This window comes from Hylobates moloch, unplaced genomic scaffold (genome assembly GCF_009828535.3).
Source record: "Hylobates moloch isolate HMO894 unplaced genomic scaffold, HMol_V3 SCAFFOLD_4, whole genome shotgun sequence".
Classification (NCBI taxonomy): Eukaryota; Metazoa; Chordata; class Mammalia; order Primates; family Hylobatidae; genus Hylobates; species Hylobates moloch.
Window position 1 is genome coordinate 41348810 of NW_026652279.1, and position 17300 is coordinate 41366109.

At 42.6% G+C, this 17300-nt stretch overlaps 1 protein-coding gene across 4 annotated transcripts in view; it reads left to right on the forward strand.

Moving 5' to 3' along the window:
• Positions 1-14839, forward strand: part of FSTL1 (follistatin like 1) — a 165608-nt gene extending 150769 nt beyond the window's left edge. For all 4 annotated transcript variants that reach the window (XM_058437443.1, XM_058437442.1, XM_058437444.1 and 1 more), the window contains 5 exons: positions 4307-4425; positions 5758-5870; positions 6193-6303; positions 9155-9231; positions 12111-14839. In XM_058437443.1, coding sequence (XP_058293426.1) covers positions 4307-4425; positions 5758-5870; positions 6193-6303; positions 9155-9231; positions 12111-12155 — 465 coding nt within the window. In that variant the 3' untranslated portion in view covers positions 12156-14839. The remainder of the gene's footprint in view (positions 1-4306; positions 4426-5757; positions 5871-6192; positions 6304-9154; positions 9232-12110) is intronic.
• Positions 14840-17300: the final 2461 nt, after the last annotated feature.

Consider the following 17300-nt stretch of genomic DNA (forward strand, 5'->3'; position numbering starts at 1 on the left):
CTTGAAGAACCTGTCAGTTAGGGCCCAGCTCTGTCCCCTACTCCCCATGACACCTTATGGAGCTGGCTGTTAATACAAAATTCCCTCTGATTGCACCCAGACCCGGACCACTTCGGCCTCTTTCCTGCCTAGTTTGACATTTCTCTAAGTCATTAACTTGGCTGCCCGTGGCCTGGAGAGCGTCTTCATGTGAGAAGAATCAATGGACTGGCATTTCATGGGTCCAGAGATTCTTACTGAACTTAGATATTGCTGTTCCCAATCATAATTAGTTCAAGAGACAGAGTGTTCCACTTGGGAGCAGGAGAGATGCTATTTTCACAAAGAGAAATCAAGGAAGTTATAATATTTAGTGATGGCTCAGGTTATCATGGCATGCAGATCTTTCACAGAACTTGAGAGTTAGAAGAAGCAATTAAGGGCATTCTTACAGCTGATTGACAGGAACACAGACAGACACGCAGGTACATCACACTCAGAATATCACACTCAGAAGCACAGAGAAAGACACACTCAAACTTAAATATGCCAGACAAGCACACACACACCACATACAGAGACTCACATGCCACACAGAGACACATCCTACATGCAGACACATTCAGATACCCACATTTCCATGCAAGCACCAAAGCCCTCTTCACTAGGTAGATGCCCCAGCCATCTACTCCCTCACATGCTTCCAGGGCCCAACCCAGCCAGGACTCGGGAGCAACTTCAGACACATGAAGGACTTCTTGGCAGCTCTGAGGCCACCTAATGTGGCCAATGCCAGTCTAGTCTGTGGATGTCTCTTTCTAACTGACACTATAGAACCCGCAGATGAAGAAATACTGGGTTGGCTTCGAATGGATATTTGGTCATTTAAGACTTCACTTGTGTTATTTTTACATAGAGATTTCTCTCCTCTGTGGCAGATATTAAATCTCTGGATTCCAAGTTTTTGAGATCATACCCAGATGAAAAAGCACAGCCTTTTTTGCTCTGTCCTCTGTCTCAATCACTCTCACATTACAGAGCCCTTAGGGTAAGAATGGTTCCTCTTCTACAGAAAAACATATCATAGTGCTGAGCCAGGAGACTTGGACAGGAACAGAAAGTAATGTAAGGAAAGTGACTGTTCAAAAGCTGAGTGAATGGTAAATATACCTGCAGGGCTTGCTGTGAGCAGTGACTTTGCCTTGCAATTACAGCATAGGAGGTGTGGGGCCCAGGACACTCCTTCCCAGGGGCCACTTAGGACTTTGTAACCATTTTTTAGTGGCCCTTTGATGGCATTCTGCCTCGGGCATTGCTGACACCTGCTATTAGATTTGATTCCCAAGAACCTAGGCCACATTCCCCTCAACACATCTCCATCTCCTCCAGCAGTAACTCACTTTTACAGACTCCCTTCTGAAAGCTGTAAGGCCCTTTGAGAAAGTAGCTCTTCTTTAGGGCATTCTCACAACCAAGCATCTAAGAAAGCTTGATCATGACTGACAGACACAAAATCCCTTCTTCCCAGACACTCTGGCAGTGTCTAACAGGAGAAAACAGGCTTCATTTTCTACTTTTTGATGATTATCAGAGTCTTACACGCTGCAGTCTTCAAAGGGAGACTGCCTCCTCCTAGGTCAGCAGCTGCCTGTTGATGAGAGATCTGATATCTCAAAGAGACGGTTCTGAACCAATGAATTGCTCCCCAGCCCAACTGGCATTTCTTACATCAAAATTAGTCAAAAACCAAATTGAATTAGAATTTGAATAAGGCCAAAATCTGACTTTCACCATAACCAGTGATGTAGTCACTATTTCTTAGGTGAAAGCGTAACAGAATGAAGAAAGAAAGACCCAGGTAGAAAGAGCCTTCCATGCTCTTGGAATTTGGAATCTAATCCATTCCTGATTTCATCTGGGTATGATCTCAATCCCTGTGGCTCCTGATGGCCAGGGCTAACACTTGAGCCAGCCTTCTTATCTCCTTTACCCTGGCACCACAGCCCACACAGCCCCAGCTGCTGTGCACAAGCAGGTGCCTGTCTCAGCCCATCTCCTCCGAAGAGTCTCCAAACTTACATTGATGAGCCCCAAGCACAGATCTCATGGCATACATCTTTTCTGCCTTTCCACAACCCTACAGTTAGATAGAAGAAAAGTTTTGTTATCTCAAATGCGGAAATCTGAAACCTTTTGAGCACCAACATGATGCCATAAGTGGAAAGTTTCACACCTGAATTCATGTGATGGGTAGCATTCAAAACACAGTGAAAACTTTGTTTCATGCACAAAATGATTTAAACTATTGTATAAAATTACCTTCAGGCTGTGTGTGTAAGGTATATAGGAAACAGGAATGAATTTCATGTTTACATTTGGATCCCATCCCCAAGATATCTCATTATACATATTTAAACTTTCCAAAATCTGAAATCTGAAACACTTCTGGTCCCAAGCATTTCAGATAAGGGATACCCAACTTGTATAGAGCTGGGGAAAGAGGCACAGAGAGATACTATGTCTTTGTAACTGACTGGCTGAAGAGAGGCTGAATGAATTAGGTTGGTTCATGGTCCATGATTAGGACCTCGCAGGCAGACCCCCCAGGCATTCCAGGCTATTTCTGGGGCAGGCACCAGAATTCTGTGTTCCTGTGGATTCTGTATACAGCTCTGGCCTGGGGAGGCCCAACCGGGCCCTCATGAGTTGAGAAAGCACCTGGGCTGGACCTTCCCCCAGCTGCAGGCCTTATTCTAGTCCTACTGAAGTGTGTGTACACAGCACTGCCTTTTGAGAGCTGCCAGGACTGTGGTTGCCAGGTTCATGGTGCCCACTTGGGCCATGTGGCACTGGGTCTGTAGCTAGTGCTGGACGTTTCCCCTCCCTACACTCATTCCATCATCAGGCCCTGATGACACTGGGGTCTTTGAGAGTTGCTTTCATTTACCCAGCACATGCAACATTTGAACTCAAGAAAGCCCTATGCTACTAACAATGGCCCCCAGCCAAACTTATTTAATTATTTTCCATTAATTAATCAGGACCTCACAAGGTAAACACTTAGGGAAGTTTCGTCAAGGAAAATTGTATAGTGAATAAAGGACATCAGAGACCTGTTCCTAGGAATTAGGACAAGAATGGTAAGTACGTACTAAGCAAAGGCCTAATACTTGTTTCATGCACACCTTCATTATACAACATTAGAGTGGAACACCTGTGACACGTGGCAGTCAGGAGAGGAGAGTTGTTAGCTACATCTTCCCCTTCTATCTAGAAATTTGGATAGATGTTTCTTCCAGAATCCCTTGCACCATCTGGGGAGCCATCTTGAAAGTAACATGGGGAAGCTGATCCTTTCCCAAGGCAGCAGCATGAGGCAGCCTAGGGAAAGGATTTGGGAGGAAGGGGGAAAATACTATTGAAACTTGTTAGGAGAGCAGCAATATGCAACTTGGAATTTGATCAGTCTTGATTTCGACACCCTCCTCCTGCAGCTAGTGCCTGGGTGTCTTGAATGGTCCCAGATGGCTGAGGTCTCAGTTTAGCATCTTGCCATAGAGAACAGTGTGTGAGCTTACTGCACCCCTCACTTTGTGCTTGTGGGATGCCAGCTGGGTCATGACGACAGCCTGAGCTGGGTGATCTGAGGACCTGTGCACACATCTGCAGTGGGGCCCACAGGGCAGAGGAGCGGGAACTTTGCATGATGACCCCTGTCTGTAGCTTATTGCTTTGAAGCCTTTGCCTGAGTTCTCACTGATGTGATCAGTTATGGGCACCAAGATGAAAGTTAAGCACCGAGGACAAGGAGGCTGGAATCAAGCAACAAGATTTGGAATCCTGTAATTCCAAAGTGAACTCAGAGGGTTATCTGCATTGCTGCTGTTCCTGAGCAGCTCATTAGAAACATATTCTGGGACCTGCTACAGAGATTCTGATTCACAGCATGCAACTTTTAAACTCTTGTTACATGTTCATCAGGGTTTGAGAACATGATGCGGAGGTTGGTCTGAACCCAAAGGTATAGTCAAAAGTGTCTACAGGGCAGTGTCAGAGATGGGGCCACACAGAATGCTTAGGGACCCCAGAGGCCTCAGTTCAGGGTGCCTCCTTTGCCCAGGCACTTTTCCTCTCTCATCTTGGGCACAGATACCTTCTCTGCATGTCCCAGGGATTAAAGCATTTGTTGCCATGGCCCTCTGAGGCCAGGGCAGGGTTGGAATGTATCAAGAACAAGATGAATCAGAGGCGGGTCAGCTGAGTGGAGTAATGATGGAACAGGGGTTCTGCAAAACATTCCTGAATGATCTCGTCATGTCCTTTCTAGAACTTTGATAATGGTGACTCTCGCCTGGACTCCAGCGAATTCCTGAAGTTTGTGGAACAGAATGAAACTGCCATCAATATTACCACATATCCAGACCAGGAGAACAACAAGCTGCTTAGGTGAGAGGAACGAGGGGTCAGAGAATGATCCACAGGGGAAGACTGCCTGGGAGAGGGGACTTAAACCCTTTCCCACCTGCAAAAGAGCCACCAGTGAGAGAATGTCATGTAAAAAGCAAAATGGGAATTCTGTCTTGTTCTATTCTATGAAAGTATGAATTAATATATTGAGTACCACTGATATCTAATCAAATAGTTATTGTTTTTGGTCAGAACTTGCAAGGAATAGAAGAATATAATTTTAAAATAAATTGCCAAGGGCATGTCAGAGCAAGTTGTTTCTAAATGTTGTGGGTGATGTTTTACTGATTAATTTTCTGAAGGAATTACATTAATGTATTATTTAACTGTAGGTCTAAAATAGCTTTGTTCTGATTTTTAGATAATTAGTGCTATTTCATGTCGATTGCCCTAACTGTTACAGATATATGCCCGTCTACTTTTATGGCATTATTCCAGAATAAATATTAATAAAAAGTAATTACTAAGAAACTTTTGATGTGGTTTCAGCACATCGGTAAGAATTAAAAATAGGAAAAACATCTCTTTTTTTCAAAAGAAGAACATTGCACAGTTTCTAGAAGGATTCTTCTTTAATAATAGTTTATGACCTTAAAGTATAGGTTCTGTAAATCCTTCGTATTTTGATAATCTGAAATTATATAATGTTTTATAATTTCAACGTTTGAGCCTCATGATATCCCAGTGAAGGAGGGCTTCTTGTCCTCCTTTTATGGATGGGAAGACAGGCTCAGAAAAGTTGAATAACTAGCTCAAGTCCATTTGAGTAGTAAGTGATTGAGCCAGGGCTCAAATACAGCCAAAGAAAGAAGTGATAGAGCTGAGTTCTAAAAGCTTTTCTGAAAATCTCTTTCTAGAATGATGATAATGGTGATTCTTGCTTGAACTTCATATTCTTTCAAATCCTATATTCCTTTCATGTCATCTGTCATATCTCTTCTGTTTTGATTTTCCTAGTTTGGTTGACTTGACATGTATATACCATGGGGAAAGGCAATTGCTAGTGGAAGGTGTGCAGGCAGTGAAAACATTAGACAAAACCATTCATGAAACTTTAGTCATCTGAAGGGGAACATTTGGACAGCCTGAGTGATCTAACATTCAGTATAACAAACTAAAAGTTAGATTCCTGCATTGGTCAGGATGGATAATAGTTGTGTTGGGTCAGTGTAGAGAGAGGCTGTTTCAGTTAGCAGTCATCTTCTTGGCCTCCTGTGGAGGCCCTGGGTGTATGTGGTCCTGATGCTTACTTCCTCTCTTCTGAGCAAAGCTGAGGTCTTGCTAACACATTTCTCCTGTGTTTTGTTTCAGGGGACTCTGTGTTGATGCTCTCATTGAACTGTCTGATGAAAATGCTGATTGGAAACTCAGCTTCCAAGAGTTTCTCAAGTGCCTCAACCCATCTTTCAACCCTCCTGAGAAGAGTATGCCTAACCTAAGAAATAGAGAGCTGTAGTGAATGGAGGCATTTTGTAGCACCCAAGATAGAGAGGATTGGTGGAACTCTCCAGAGCTAGCTGAGAAAATCCCCTTCCATGATTCTAAACTGGCCCCAGCCCATTATCCCCATGGTGAAGTTAGGGCCCCACATTCTTTAGGTTGATGGTGGTGTTTGCTCAGATATAGTGCTTCTGAGGGACAGGCAGGTCTTGTCTGGGAAAAAAGGGTAAGGTGCACAGAGTGTAGCAAAGATGTCCTGTTCCACCCTCACAACTGAACTGTTGCCCCATATTTCTGGCCCAACAGAGTGTGCCCTGGAGGATGAAACATATGCAGATGGAGCTGAGACTGAGGTGGACTGTAACCGCTGTGTCTGTGCCTGTGGAAACTGGGTCTGTACAGCCATGACCTGTGACGGTGAGCTGTGCTTCAAACAGAAAGAAAAAACAGCAAGGAGAGAGCTTCATGAAATCAGCATGAGAGAAGCTGGGGTGGGGATGATGGAGAAGAGGGTGGTGGCTGGGAGGAAGGAACCCAGGGAACAACTGGCAGACCCACACCTGTAAGGTTGGAGCCCCAGGTGGGGAGCTTTGAGGGCAGAGCATTTATCCCATAGGCATTCAGTTTGAAAATCACTCCAGAGGCTTGGAATAAGAGAGGACCAAGACCCCGGGCAAAAGTAAATGATAATGGAATAGTAACATTATGGAAATAGTAATAGTGGAAGTAGTAATAATGGAATAATAATTAAAAATAGTAATTATTTAATAATAAAAATATTAAAATAAAAATAATTATTATTTAATAATCTAAAATAATAATGGAATAGTAACAGTGAAAGCAAATACTTACTCAGCAAGAACCATGTGCCAGGCTCTCTTCTAAGCACTTTACATATTAACCCATTGATCCTTATAACACCTTAGGAAATAGTAAAAGACTAGTGGTTGGAAGACAAAATGACTTCTTGCCATACCCAGCAGAAAAAGAGAAAATGTTTGTAGACCCTATTTCAACTAACAGAGATTGGTAATCTTTTTTAAAAAGAGAAAGTTGAGCTAGTTGAGATGTGTGCAGGGTGGTCTGGGGAGACAGAGAAATCTGAGAGTTTGTGGGGCAGTGTGAGGCTACAGGGTATGTTGGAACCACTGGAGTCCCATCTGGGTCCTGGGCTACAATGATGCCAAAGATCAAGAGAGACTCTTAAAGTCGAGCCCTAGCAAAGAACCAGGGACATTCAGAGTGGAGGCAAGACAGAGAAGAGTGTTGAAGCCAGGTCTGCAACGGAGAGTTGCCTTAAGGTCAGTTGGAACCAGGCCCAAAAGTTTCACCAGCGAGGGTGAACCTAAAGTTATATCAGCCAGGGGCAGTGGCTTATGCCTATAATCTCAACACTTTGGGAGGCCAAGGTGGGAAGCCCAGGAGTTCAAGACCAGCCTTGCCAACATAGCGAGACCGTGTCTCTACAAAAATGTGAAAATTAGCCAGGCGTGATGGCACATGCCTGTAGTCCCAGCTACTTGGGAGGCTGAAGTGGGAGGATCACCTGAGCCTGGGAGGTTGAGGCTGCCGTGAGCCATAGTCACGCCACTGCACTCTAGCCTGGACAACAGAGCAAAACCTTGTCTTAAAAAAAAAAAAAAAAAGTTTATTTTAAGAAGTTAACTCTGTCAAGGAAGAGCTGGCTGGAACCTAGGATCATGTTCAGGAAGATCAGGTTAAATGGTAACTAGGAGACAGAGGTCAGAAACCCAGGATGAGGCTCTTCTAGACAAGGATCCTAGAGAACACCAACAGTATAAATGGCCCAGTACTATCTAAGGTATCACTGGTCTACCACTGCCCAGGACCAAGTCTGTTTTCAGTGTGGAAAGACAGGAAACCAGTGTAACTCCAGGGACAGGTGAAAGAATAGGAAGAGGCTGTTTAGAGACCAAAAATTCCTACAAGTTCCTAGAAGTCAAGACCAAGCCAAGATCTCCAGACCAAACAGAGTTGCTACTGAAACCAACAAAATACATCTCAAAACAGTCAGTGGCCTAGCCTGCCTCAACCAGGAAGCATCCTATACTTGTCTTCCCTAAACTCCCTTCATTACCTCTCCGCTTCTAACTGCTGCTGTTCTGGCTTTGTAAAGGTAGCCCTCCATTTCTAAGGTGCAGGCAGTTGGTATGCAGTTGGCTTACAGAATAAGCATGGTCATTTGGATAATAATCTCTATCACATGCATCAGACAAAATTCAAATGATTAGCCTCATGGGATGTTGCCCATTTCCACAGCCACTCAGCTATGGGCTGCTCATCCTCCCTGGATGACCAAGTCCAGAACTCTATGTGGGTATAACATGGAGCAATCCATGTTAGATGGTGGTGCCCCAGGGGCCTGAGCACGTATGGATGTGTAGGCCATGGATCTAAGAGGAGTTTGTGGAGCCAGCATTCTGGGGCATTTGCGGGTTAGTACCTGAGAGTTAGCAGTCTGATCTTAGATCACAAATCAAAATGGGACAAGCAAGAAGGGGCATCAAAATTTGAAGCTAGGAGGAGGCAGAGCCAAGGGAAACTGCTGTGAGGGGAAGGTTGATAGCAATGTTTGGAAGATAGGTCCTAGCAGTGTTTCCTAATGGTCAACATTCTACTTGATAAGCATAGAGATTTAATCCTAACCCTAGTGAATCAGAATTTGCGAAAGAGCAGCTTGGGAACTTGTGTAGTTTTTGTTTTTGTTTATCACTGTGCAAGTTTCAGAAACATTGCTAGATGAAATGGTTGTCAACCCTGGCTGCGCATTAGAACCAACTAGAAAGACTTGTAAAAAAAATACTGGTGTCCAGGTCTCACCTCACATCAATTAAATCGGAATCTCCGAAGGTGGAACTAGACAGCTATCTTTTCAAACGTTCTCCAAGACATTTTGATGTTATGTGAATGACTGAGAGTCATTGTCTCAGAGGAATCTCATGTCAGGATCCAGGTTTTCACCATAACTTTTTTTGTAGGGCCAGCATCTGGCAGGGATGTGCTGAGCAGTTAACGGAACAAAGGCCAGAGAGGAGTTGGGGTAGATTGCTTTGTTACAGTGTGTTACCTTGGAGGTATCAATTACACAGGGCCCCTTCATGCCTTCATACTCAGAAAATGTGGGTAATTCACCTCTCCTTCCACAAGTTAAATGGGAGATGAATTGAGAGCCTCTAGGTAGATCTTGGCAGATCCCTCACTGGCTTACCACAGCTGCTACTGCTCTGAGCTTTGGTTCTTCTTGCAGGAAAGAATCAGAAGGGGGCCCAGACCCAGACAGAGGAGGAGATGACCAGATATGTCCAGGAGCTCCAGAAGCATCAGGTGAGTGGCAGCCTCCGTGCTGGTTCAGGTGTTGCTGTTGCCATCAGGCCCTATACCATTCAAACACTGCCCAGTGCCCCAGGAGACCAAGGAGGCTCTCTCCGTTCAATACGGTAGATCTTGAGTGATACCCCGTCACCTGTACTATCAAACTGTGATACAGACAGTTCCCTGATAAAGTCCTCACAGGGCCCAGTAGGTCTCAACACATATAGGTTACAGCTCGGTGAGTGGCTGCATAAGGCAAAATCAGGCAGGTGGTGATTTGCAAATGAGGTGGAAGTGGTTTGCAAATGAGCATGGTTTAAGGAAGTGTGTATCCTGTCATGACCAGTGTCCAGACCCAAAGACTGTGAGCTCCTGAAAGCAGGCTCTGTAACTTGCTCATCATTGTACCCTTGCAGTCTCACAGGGCCTGGTATGTAGTCAGCACTCAGTGAGCATGAAAGCAGTGGATTTGGGCCACAGCAGAAAGGATTTAAGTTCAACATCAGTCTGGCTGGAAAACAGCCTGGGGTTAACAAAGAGTCTCCTTCCCAGAGACTCAAGAAGATAAGAATTTTGTTCAGGTTCTATGTCATTAAGTTAAAGGCTTCCTTGGGGAAAGGGTTCTTAGCAGAATAGTGATGCTCTGACATATTGTGGAACTGTTGAACTCCTGGCCTATCCTCCTACTGGCTTATTATGTAGTCTTAATACAGGATATTGCACCTTCCATTACTTGTCTGTAGACCAAATGTAGTAGTAGTAGCCTTTTCTCTGACATACAAGTTTTTAAGGAATATAATGGTCACAAGAACTGCTAAACTATTGATATGAAATATTTGACATGAGTAAACAGAACTATTACTATTAATAGTAATTGCTCATTTATTGATCATTCTCGATGTGCATTTTGTCATCATTGCCACTGATAGCATAGAAATCTCATGTTGGTTGTTTAAGCAGAAGCAAAAGCTTCTAGTCTTTTGCTTTTCAAATTTCACCAGTCTTGAGTCTCCAAATGAGTTCAATCCCATGAAAGAGAAAAAAAAACTTCATAGGAATTACTTTCGTCTAGGATAGAGCAGTTATCAGACAGTACAGAGTGAATTATAATAGCTAATATGTTTAAGTTTCTGTGTTTGATGTGAGTCCCCTCAGAGCAGATGCTGAGGCAAGGACGCAAGTACACATAGTTTATTTGGGAAGCAATGCCAGGAAACACCAGAGGGAGATTTGGGAAATGAGTCCATGAAGAGAAGGAAGTAATAAAGAGTGTGTATTCAGGCATGTTACCACTGTTAACAAGTGGCTCTTAATCCTATTGGGGATCTCTGGGAATGGAATAACAGTGCCTGAGTGGGGATGAAGCTGGGCTGTTTCTACAAGAACTCCCATCAGCCATTGTCTGAGGGCTGCTACTGGGAAACATTAATTCCCTGGCATTTGTGGCCTACCAGTGTGTGTGGACAGAGTGGGCTCCAGCAGCCAGAGAAAGGCCTCAGGCAGAGATGCAGGTGCTGGCAATAGGTAGGAAGTCATGCCAGTGTACACCAAGAAGTTAAACACAAAGGGGCTATGGATGGAACACCAGTGTCTGCTAGATATCAGGCAATGTTGTCAGGTTTTTAAAAATTTATTTGTTTAATTGAGATATGATTCACATACCATAAAATTCACCCCTTTAAAGTGTGTATTCCTAAGATTGTCAATCATCTCACTACTATCTTAATTCCAGAACATTTTCATTATCCCAGAAAGAAATCCCATACCCATTAGAAGTAATCCTCCATTCTCATCTTCCTCCAGCCCTTTGCAACCACTAATCTACTTTCTAACTATAAATTTGCCTGTTCTGGACATATTACAGTGGTATCATACAACAGTATAGCCTTTTCTGTCTTTGACTTAGCATAATATTTTCAAGGTTCATTCTTACAGCATGAATCAGTACTTCTTTCCTATTTATGGCTGAGTAATATTCCATGATGTGGATATACCACATGTTGTGTTACCCATTCATCATTTAATGGATATTTAGGTTGTTTCAGTTTGGGGGCTCTGATAAATAAAGCTGTTATGAACATTTTCACACAAGTTTTTGTGTGGACACATGTTGTCAGCTCTCTTGGGTATTTACCTAGGAGTGGAATTGCTGGGTCATATGATGACTCCATGTTTAACCTTTGGAGAAATGGCCAAACTGGTTTCCAAAGCTACTGCACCATTGTACATCTTCACCATAGAGTTCCAATTTCTTCACATACTCACTAATGGTTTTGTTATTGTTATTTTTTATTTTAGCTGTCCTAGCAGGTGTCAAGTGGTTTTGATTTGCATTTCTCGCGTGATTAATGATGTTGAGCATCTTCTTAAGTCCTTATTGGCCATTTTGTGCCAGGCAGTGTTGTAAGAGATGGTACTTTATTACTGTGGTTTTGCAGCTGAAGACATTGAGACACAGAAGATTTCATAATATGCTCAAGGTCACCCAAAAAGTAGCACAGCCATGGTTGAAGCTCAGGCAGTCTGCCTCCAGAACCTGTTGTACTTAACACTTCTTTGGACTTGTTGGATTCAGAACATCTTGTAGCATTTGCATTTAACATCATTTCCTTCATCCTTAAAATGGGAACCATAACGTCTGATCTGCTTGTTTCATAGGAGTCCAAATGGAGTCAGCTTAATTCAGTAAACAGCCCCTGCATGACCATGTCATGAATAGGCCATAGTAATTGTTCTCAAGTTGTTCATTGTCCATGGAGGAGCCTGACAAGTAAACAACTGAAATTCAGCATAAGCTTGTAAATGCCAATGCTATATAGTCTTGAGGAACAGATAAATGCCAACAGTTGTTTAATATTTCCATGACGCCTATTTTCTCTTGCATCTCAAAGGAAACAGCTGAAAAGACCAAGAGAGTGAGCACCAAAGAGATCTAATGAGGAGGCACAGGACAGTGTCTGGAGCCCAGCATCTTCTTTTCCACTTCAGCGCTGAGTTCAGTATATACAAGTGTCTGCTACAGTCGCCAAATCATCAGTATTTGCTTATATAGCAAAGAGTTTTATTTTGTTTATTTGTTTTGCAATAAAGGATATGAAGGTGGCTGGCTAGGAGGGGAAGGGCCACAGCCTTCATTTCTAGGAGTGCTTTAAGAGAAACTGTAAAAAGTGCTCTGGGGCTGGAGGCTAGTAAGGAAACTGCATCACGATTGAAAGAGGAACAGACCCAAATCTGAACCTCTTTTGAGTTTACCGCATCTATCAGCAGGCTGCAGGGAGTGCACACAATGCCAGAGAGAACTTAGCAGGGTGTCCCTGGAGGAGAGGTTTGGGAAGCTCCACGGAGAGGAACGCTGTCTGCTTCCAGCCTCTTTCCATTGCCGTCAGCATGACAGACCTCCAGCATCCACGCATCTCTTGGTCCCATAACTGCCTCTAGATACATAGACATCCTGCTAGTTAACCCAGTGTCCCTCAGACTTGGATGGAGTTTCTGGGAGGGTACACTCAAATGATGCAGATACTTGTATACTTTGAGCCCCTTAGCGACCTAACCAAATTTTAAAAATACTTTTTACCAAAGGTGCTATTTCTCTGTAAAACACTTTTTTTTGGCAAGTTGACTTTATTCTTCAATTATTATCATTATATTATTGTTTTTTAATATTTTATTTTCTTGACTAGGTGTTAAGCTTTTGTAATTATTTTTCAGTAGTCCCACCACTTCATAGGTGGAAGGAGTTTGGGGTTCTTCCTGGTGCAGGGGCTCAAATAACCCAGATGCCCCCACCCTGCCACATACTAGATGCAGCCCATAGTTGGCCCCCCTAGCTTCCAGCAGTCCACTATCTGCCAGAGGAGCAAGGGTGCCTTAGACCGAAGCCAGGGGAAGAAGCATCTTCTTAAAAAACTTTCAAGATCCAAATGTTAATTTGTTTTTATTTATTCTGAGAAGTTGAGGCAAATCAGTATTCCCAAGGATGGAGACAAGTGCAGCCAAGCAGGGCTTAGGATATCCCAGCCTACCAATAGGCTCACTGGCCTACAACTAACTAGGAGAGTGAGTTGGCCCTGTCTCTTCTTTTTTCTGGACCTCAGTTTCCTCAGTGAGCTGGTAAGAATGCACTAACCTTTTGATTTGATAAGTTATAAATTCTGTGGTTCTGATCATTGGTCCAGAGGGGAGATAGGTTCCTGTGATTTTTCCTTCTTCTCTGTAGAATAAATGAAATCTTGTTATTAGAACAAGAAATGTCAGATGGCCAAAAACAAGATGACCAAATTTGATCTCAGCCTGATGACCCTACAGATCATGCTATGATACAGAGTCCTCATGAGTAAAGCAGGAAGAGAGTGGGAAAGAGAACCACCCCACTCTGTCTTCATATTTGCATTTCATGTTTAACCTCCGGCTGGAAATAGAAAGCATTCCCTTAGAGATGAGGATAAAAGAAAGCTTCAAATTCAACAGGGGGAAGAAAATGGAGATTTAATCCTAAAACTGTGACTTGGGGAGGTCAGTCGTTTACAGTTAGTCCTGTGTCTTTCGACTTCTGTGATTATTAACCCCACTCACTACCCTGTTTAAGATGCATTTGGAATACCAAAGATTAAAGCCTTGACATAAGATCTCATTTGCAGAAAGCAGATTAAAGACCATCAGAAGGAAATTATTTAGGTTGCAATGCACAGGCAACTGTGAGAAACTGTTGTGCCAAAAATAGAATTCCTTCTAAATAGTTTTTCTTGTTCTCATTTGAAAGGAGAAAATTCCACTTTGTTTAGCATTTCAAGCTTTTATGTATCAATCCCATCTAAAAACTCTTCAAACTCCACTTGTTCAGTCTGAAATGCAGCTCCCTGTCCAAGTGCCTTGGAGAACTCACAGCAGCATGCCTTAATCAAAAGTTTTGCCAGCCCTTGGACACTATGGGAGGAGGGCAAGAGTACCAGTTTGTTAAAAGCAAGAAACCACAGTGTCTCTTCACTAGTCATTTAGAACAGTGGTTACCATCCAAGACTACTCTACCCTGCAACATTGAACTCCCAAGAGCAAATCCACATTCCTCTTGAGTTCTGCTGCTTCTGTGTAAATAGGGCAGCTGTTGTCTATGCCATAGAATCACATGATCTGAGGACCATTCATGGAAAGCTGCTAAATAGCCTAGTCTGGGGAGTCTTGCATAAAGTTTTGCATGGAGCAAACAAACAGGATTAAATCAGGTTTGGTTCCCTCAGCCCTCTAAAAGCACAGGGCTTAGCCTGCAGGCTTCCTTGGGCTTTCTCTGTGTGTGTAGTTTTGTAAACACTATAGCATCTGTTAAGATCCAGTGTCTATGGAAACCTTCCCACATGCCGTGACTCTGGACTCATCAGTTTTTGGAAAGCAGGGTTCCTCCGCCTGCTAACAAGCCCACGTGGACCAGTCTGAATGTCTTTCCTTTACACCTATGTTTTTAAATAGTCAAACTTCAAGAAACAATCTAAACAAGTTTCTGTTGCATATGTGTTTGTGAACTTGTATTTGTATTTAGTAGGCTTCCATATTGCATTTAACTTGTTTTTGTACCTCCTGATTCTTTCTTTTCGGATACTATTGATGAATAAAGAAATTAAAGTGATAGTTTTATTGGTTTCCTTTCCCCCAATTAAGGCCAAATAAAGTCGTGAGAACATTACCCATTTACTTCCTAAGAGTGGATTTGAGTTTCAGGAGCCTTAAAAAGGACTGAAGAGTTTCTCCTGGGACTGCAGCTTGGATGGAAAGTTTACTCGGGGACTGGTAGAACAAGTGTCTTTGAAAGGATCATGGATAGTGGGTCTGGAGTAGAAGGTGATGACAAGTCAGAGAGTGTCAGTCCCTTCAGGTTGCTATAACAAAATGCCTTAGACTGGGTAATTACAGACAACAGAAATGTATTGCTCACAGTTCTGAAGGCTGGGAAGCCTAAGATCAAGGTACCAGCAGATTCAGTGTCTGATGAGGGCTTGTTGAAGCTTGTCTGCTTCAATTAATGCACCTTTTTGATGCATCCCCACATGGTGAAAAGGGTGAACAAACTCCCTTAGGCCTCTTTTATAAGGGCACTTATCCCATTCATGAGGGTTAAACTTTGATGACCTAATCATCTCCCAAGAGCCTCACCTGTCAATACCATTGCTTTGGGGATTCAATTTTAACATATGAATTTTGGGGGTACATAAACATTCAAACCATAGCAGGGTGCATTCCTGTATTGGGAAGACGTTAAATTAAATGACTCCTAAATCCCCCATATGATTTAGGAGACTAAATGGCATCCAGTGAGACTGACTGCAGTGGCCTGTGAGAAGGCAAATAAACATGGGAAGGTACTACAGGGAACATGGAATCATTGCCAGGGACAGGCTAAATAACCTTAATGGCACTTCCTTGATACACACATTCCATGGGGGTAAACACTTGCAAGTGAGCTGAACGTTGGCTGGTTAAAACCTCTTTTGCTTCATCTTGGGGACACATGACTAACGCTTTCCAACCTGCCATTTTCATATGTATCATGCACTCTCCACCCCCAATAATTCTGCATCCCAAAAGAGCATATTATAGTCAATGAGGTTTAAGGTTTCTTCAGTTCAGTCATGTGGAAGTTTTGCTTTCCTAAAATTATAGCTGGATCACTTTGATTGGATTTGGGATATTACCCAAATGCTAATCAAATATTAAAAGGCAATCTTTTTTGTTATGTGATTGCTACAGATTACTGATCTCACAGTTTGATTCTTCAAATTTGCACTCTCAGAAGGGAATCTTAAACCCAGTTTGAAGGGTACCTTGTCCACAACCACTTTTAAATTTTGGCTAACTACTCCCAACCTTCCACCATGTCTGGGAAAACTTTTTCTGCTGTTACAGTATGTATGTATTCAGGAAGTGCAACATTATTAAACTAAGCATAATTCAGAAGCTAAGTTTCCTTTCATCAAAATTTAATATTATGAATTGTGCAAAGAAGTATGTTACTTTGATCAGCTTTATTTTAGAGCTTCTTTATCAAGTTATCATCAGTCCTCTTGAATTATTTCTGAAATAAGGGGAAGGAAGGAAGAGAAAAAATATGAATGCGTAGCTAGATCTAAGCAGATGCCTTCAGAGCCCTGGAATAATCCTAGCCGGGATGTGGGACGTGAAAACAACTCTGGCCTACTGCTGCTGGGGGCTGTTTCACGGTGTGACATAGGAAGTAAAATGTTGCTGTATGAATAGGAAGGTGGGTCTTCCTGTCAATGAGAATTAATGTTTTTCTAATGATTTAACTTTTTTACTGAAAAAATAATATGTGTACATGGTAAAAATCCAAATTGTATCAAAGAAAATACAGTGAATAAAACCATCCTCTTAGAGGGTGTGTACATTTATAAATTTGCCTATGATTGCCTATAAAGTCAAAGAAGTTGCACCAGTATGCGTAACTGCCAAAAGTACATAAACTGAGCATATCTATTTCCCTACATTTTTGCAAACATTGTGCCTTCAAACTTTTTGGCCTCTGATAGAGGAAAAATGGTAACTCCTTGTTTTATTTTTTATATTCATTATTCCTTTTGTAAGATTAAATGTCATCCCATGAATAATTGGTTCTTGTCATTTTCTTTCATTTTCTTTGTTTTTCTAATGATTGCTGGTCTTTTTCTTTGTCATAGTTCTCCATAAGTATATTGTTAGCCCTTTGTCGTGAATGTGGCAAATACTTTCTCTCAGTTTGTTTTTCTTCTTTTGACTTTATGAGATGCTTTGCCTTGTGGGAAATTTGATCCTTTATATAACCCGATTTATACATCTTTTCCTTTCTGTCTTTAAGACAAAAGAACTTTAAAATCTGTGTCATTGTTAAAACTTAAGGACAGAAAACGGCCAGGGTAGAACTCTGATGCCCTCAAAAAGCATTCAGAAATGTCCACTTGGGACCGGGCACAGTGGCTCACGCCTGTAATCCCAGCACTTTGGGAGGCTGAGGCGGGTGGATCACGAGGTCAGGAGATCGAGACCATCCTGGCTAACACGGTGAAACCCTGTCTCTACTAAAAAACGCCTGTAGTCCC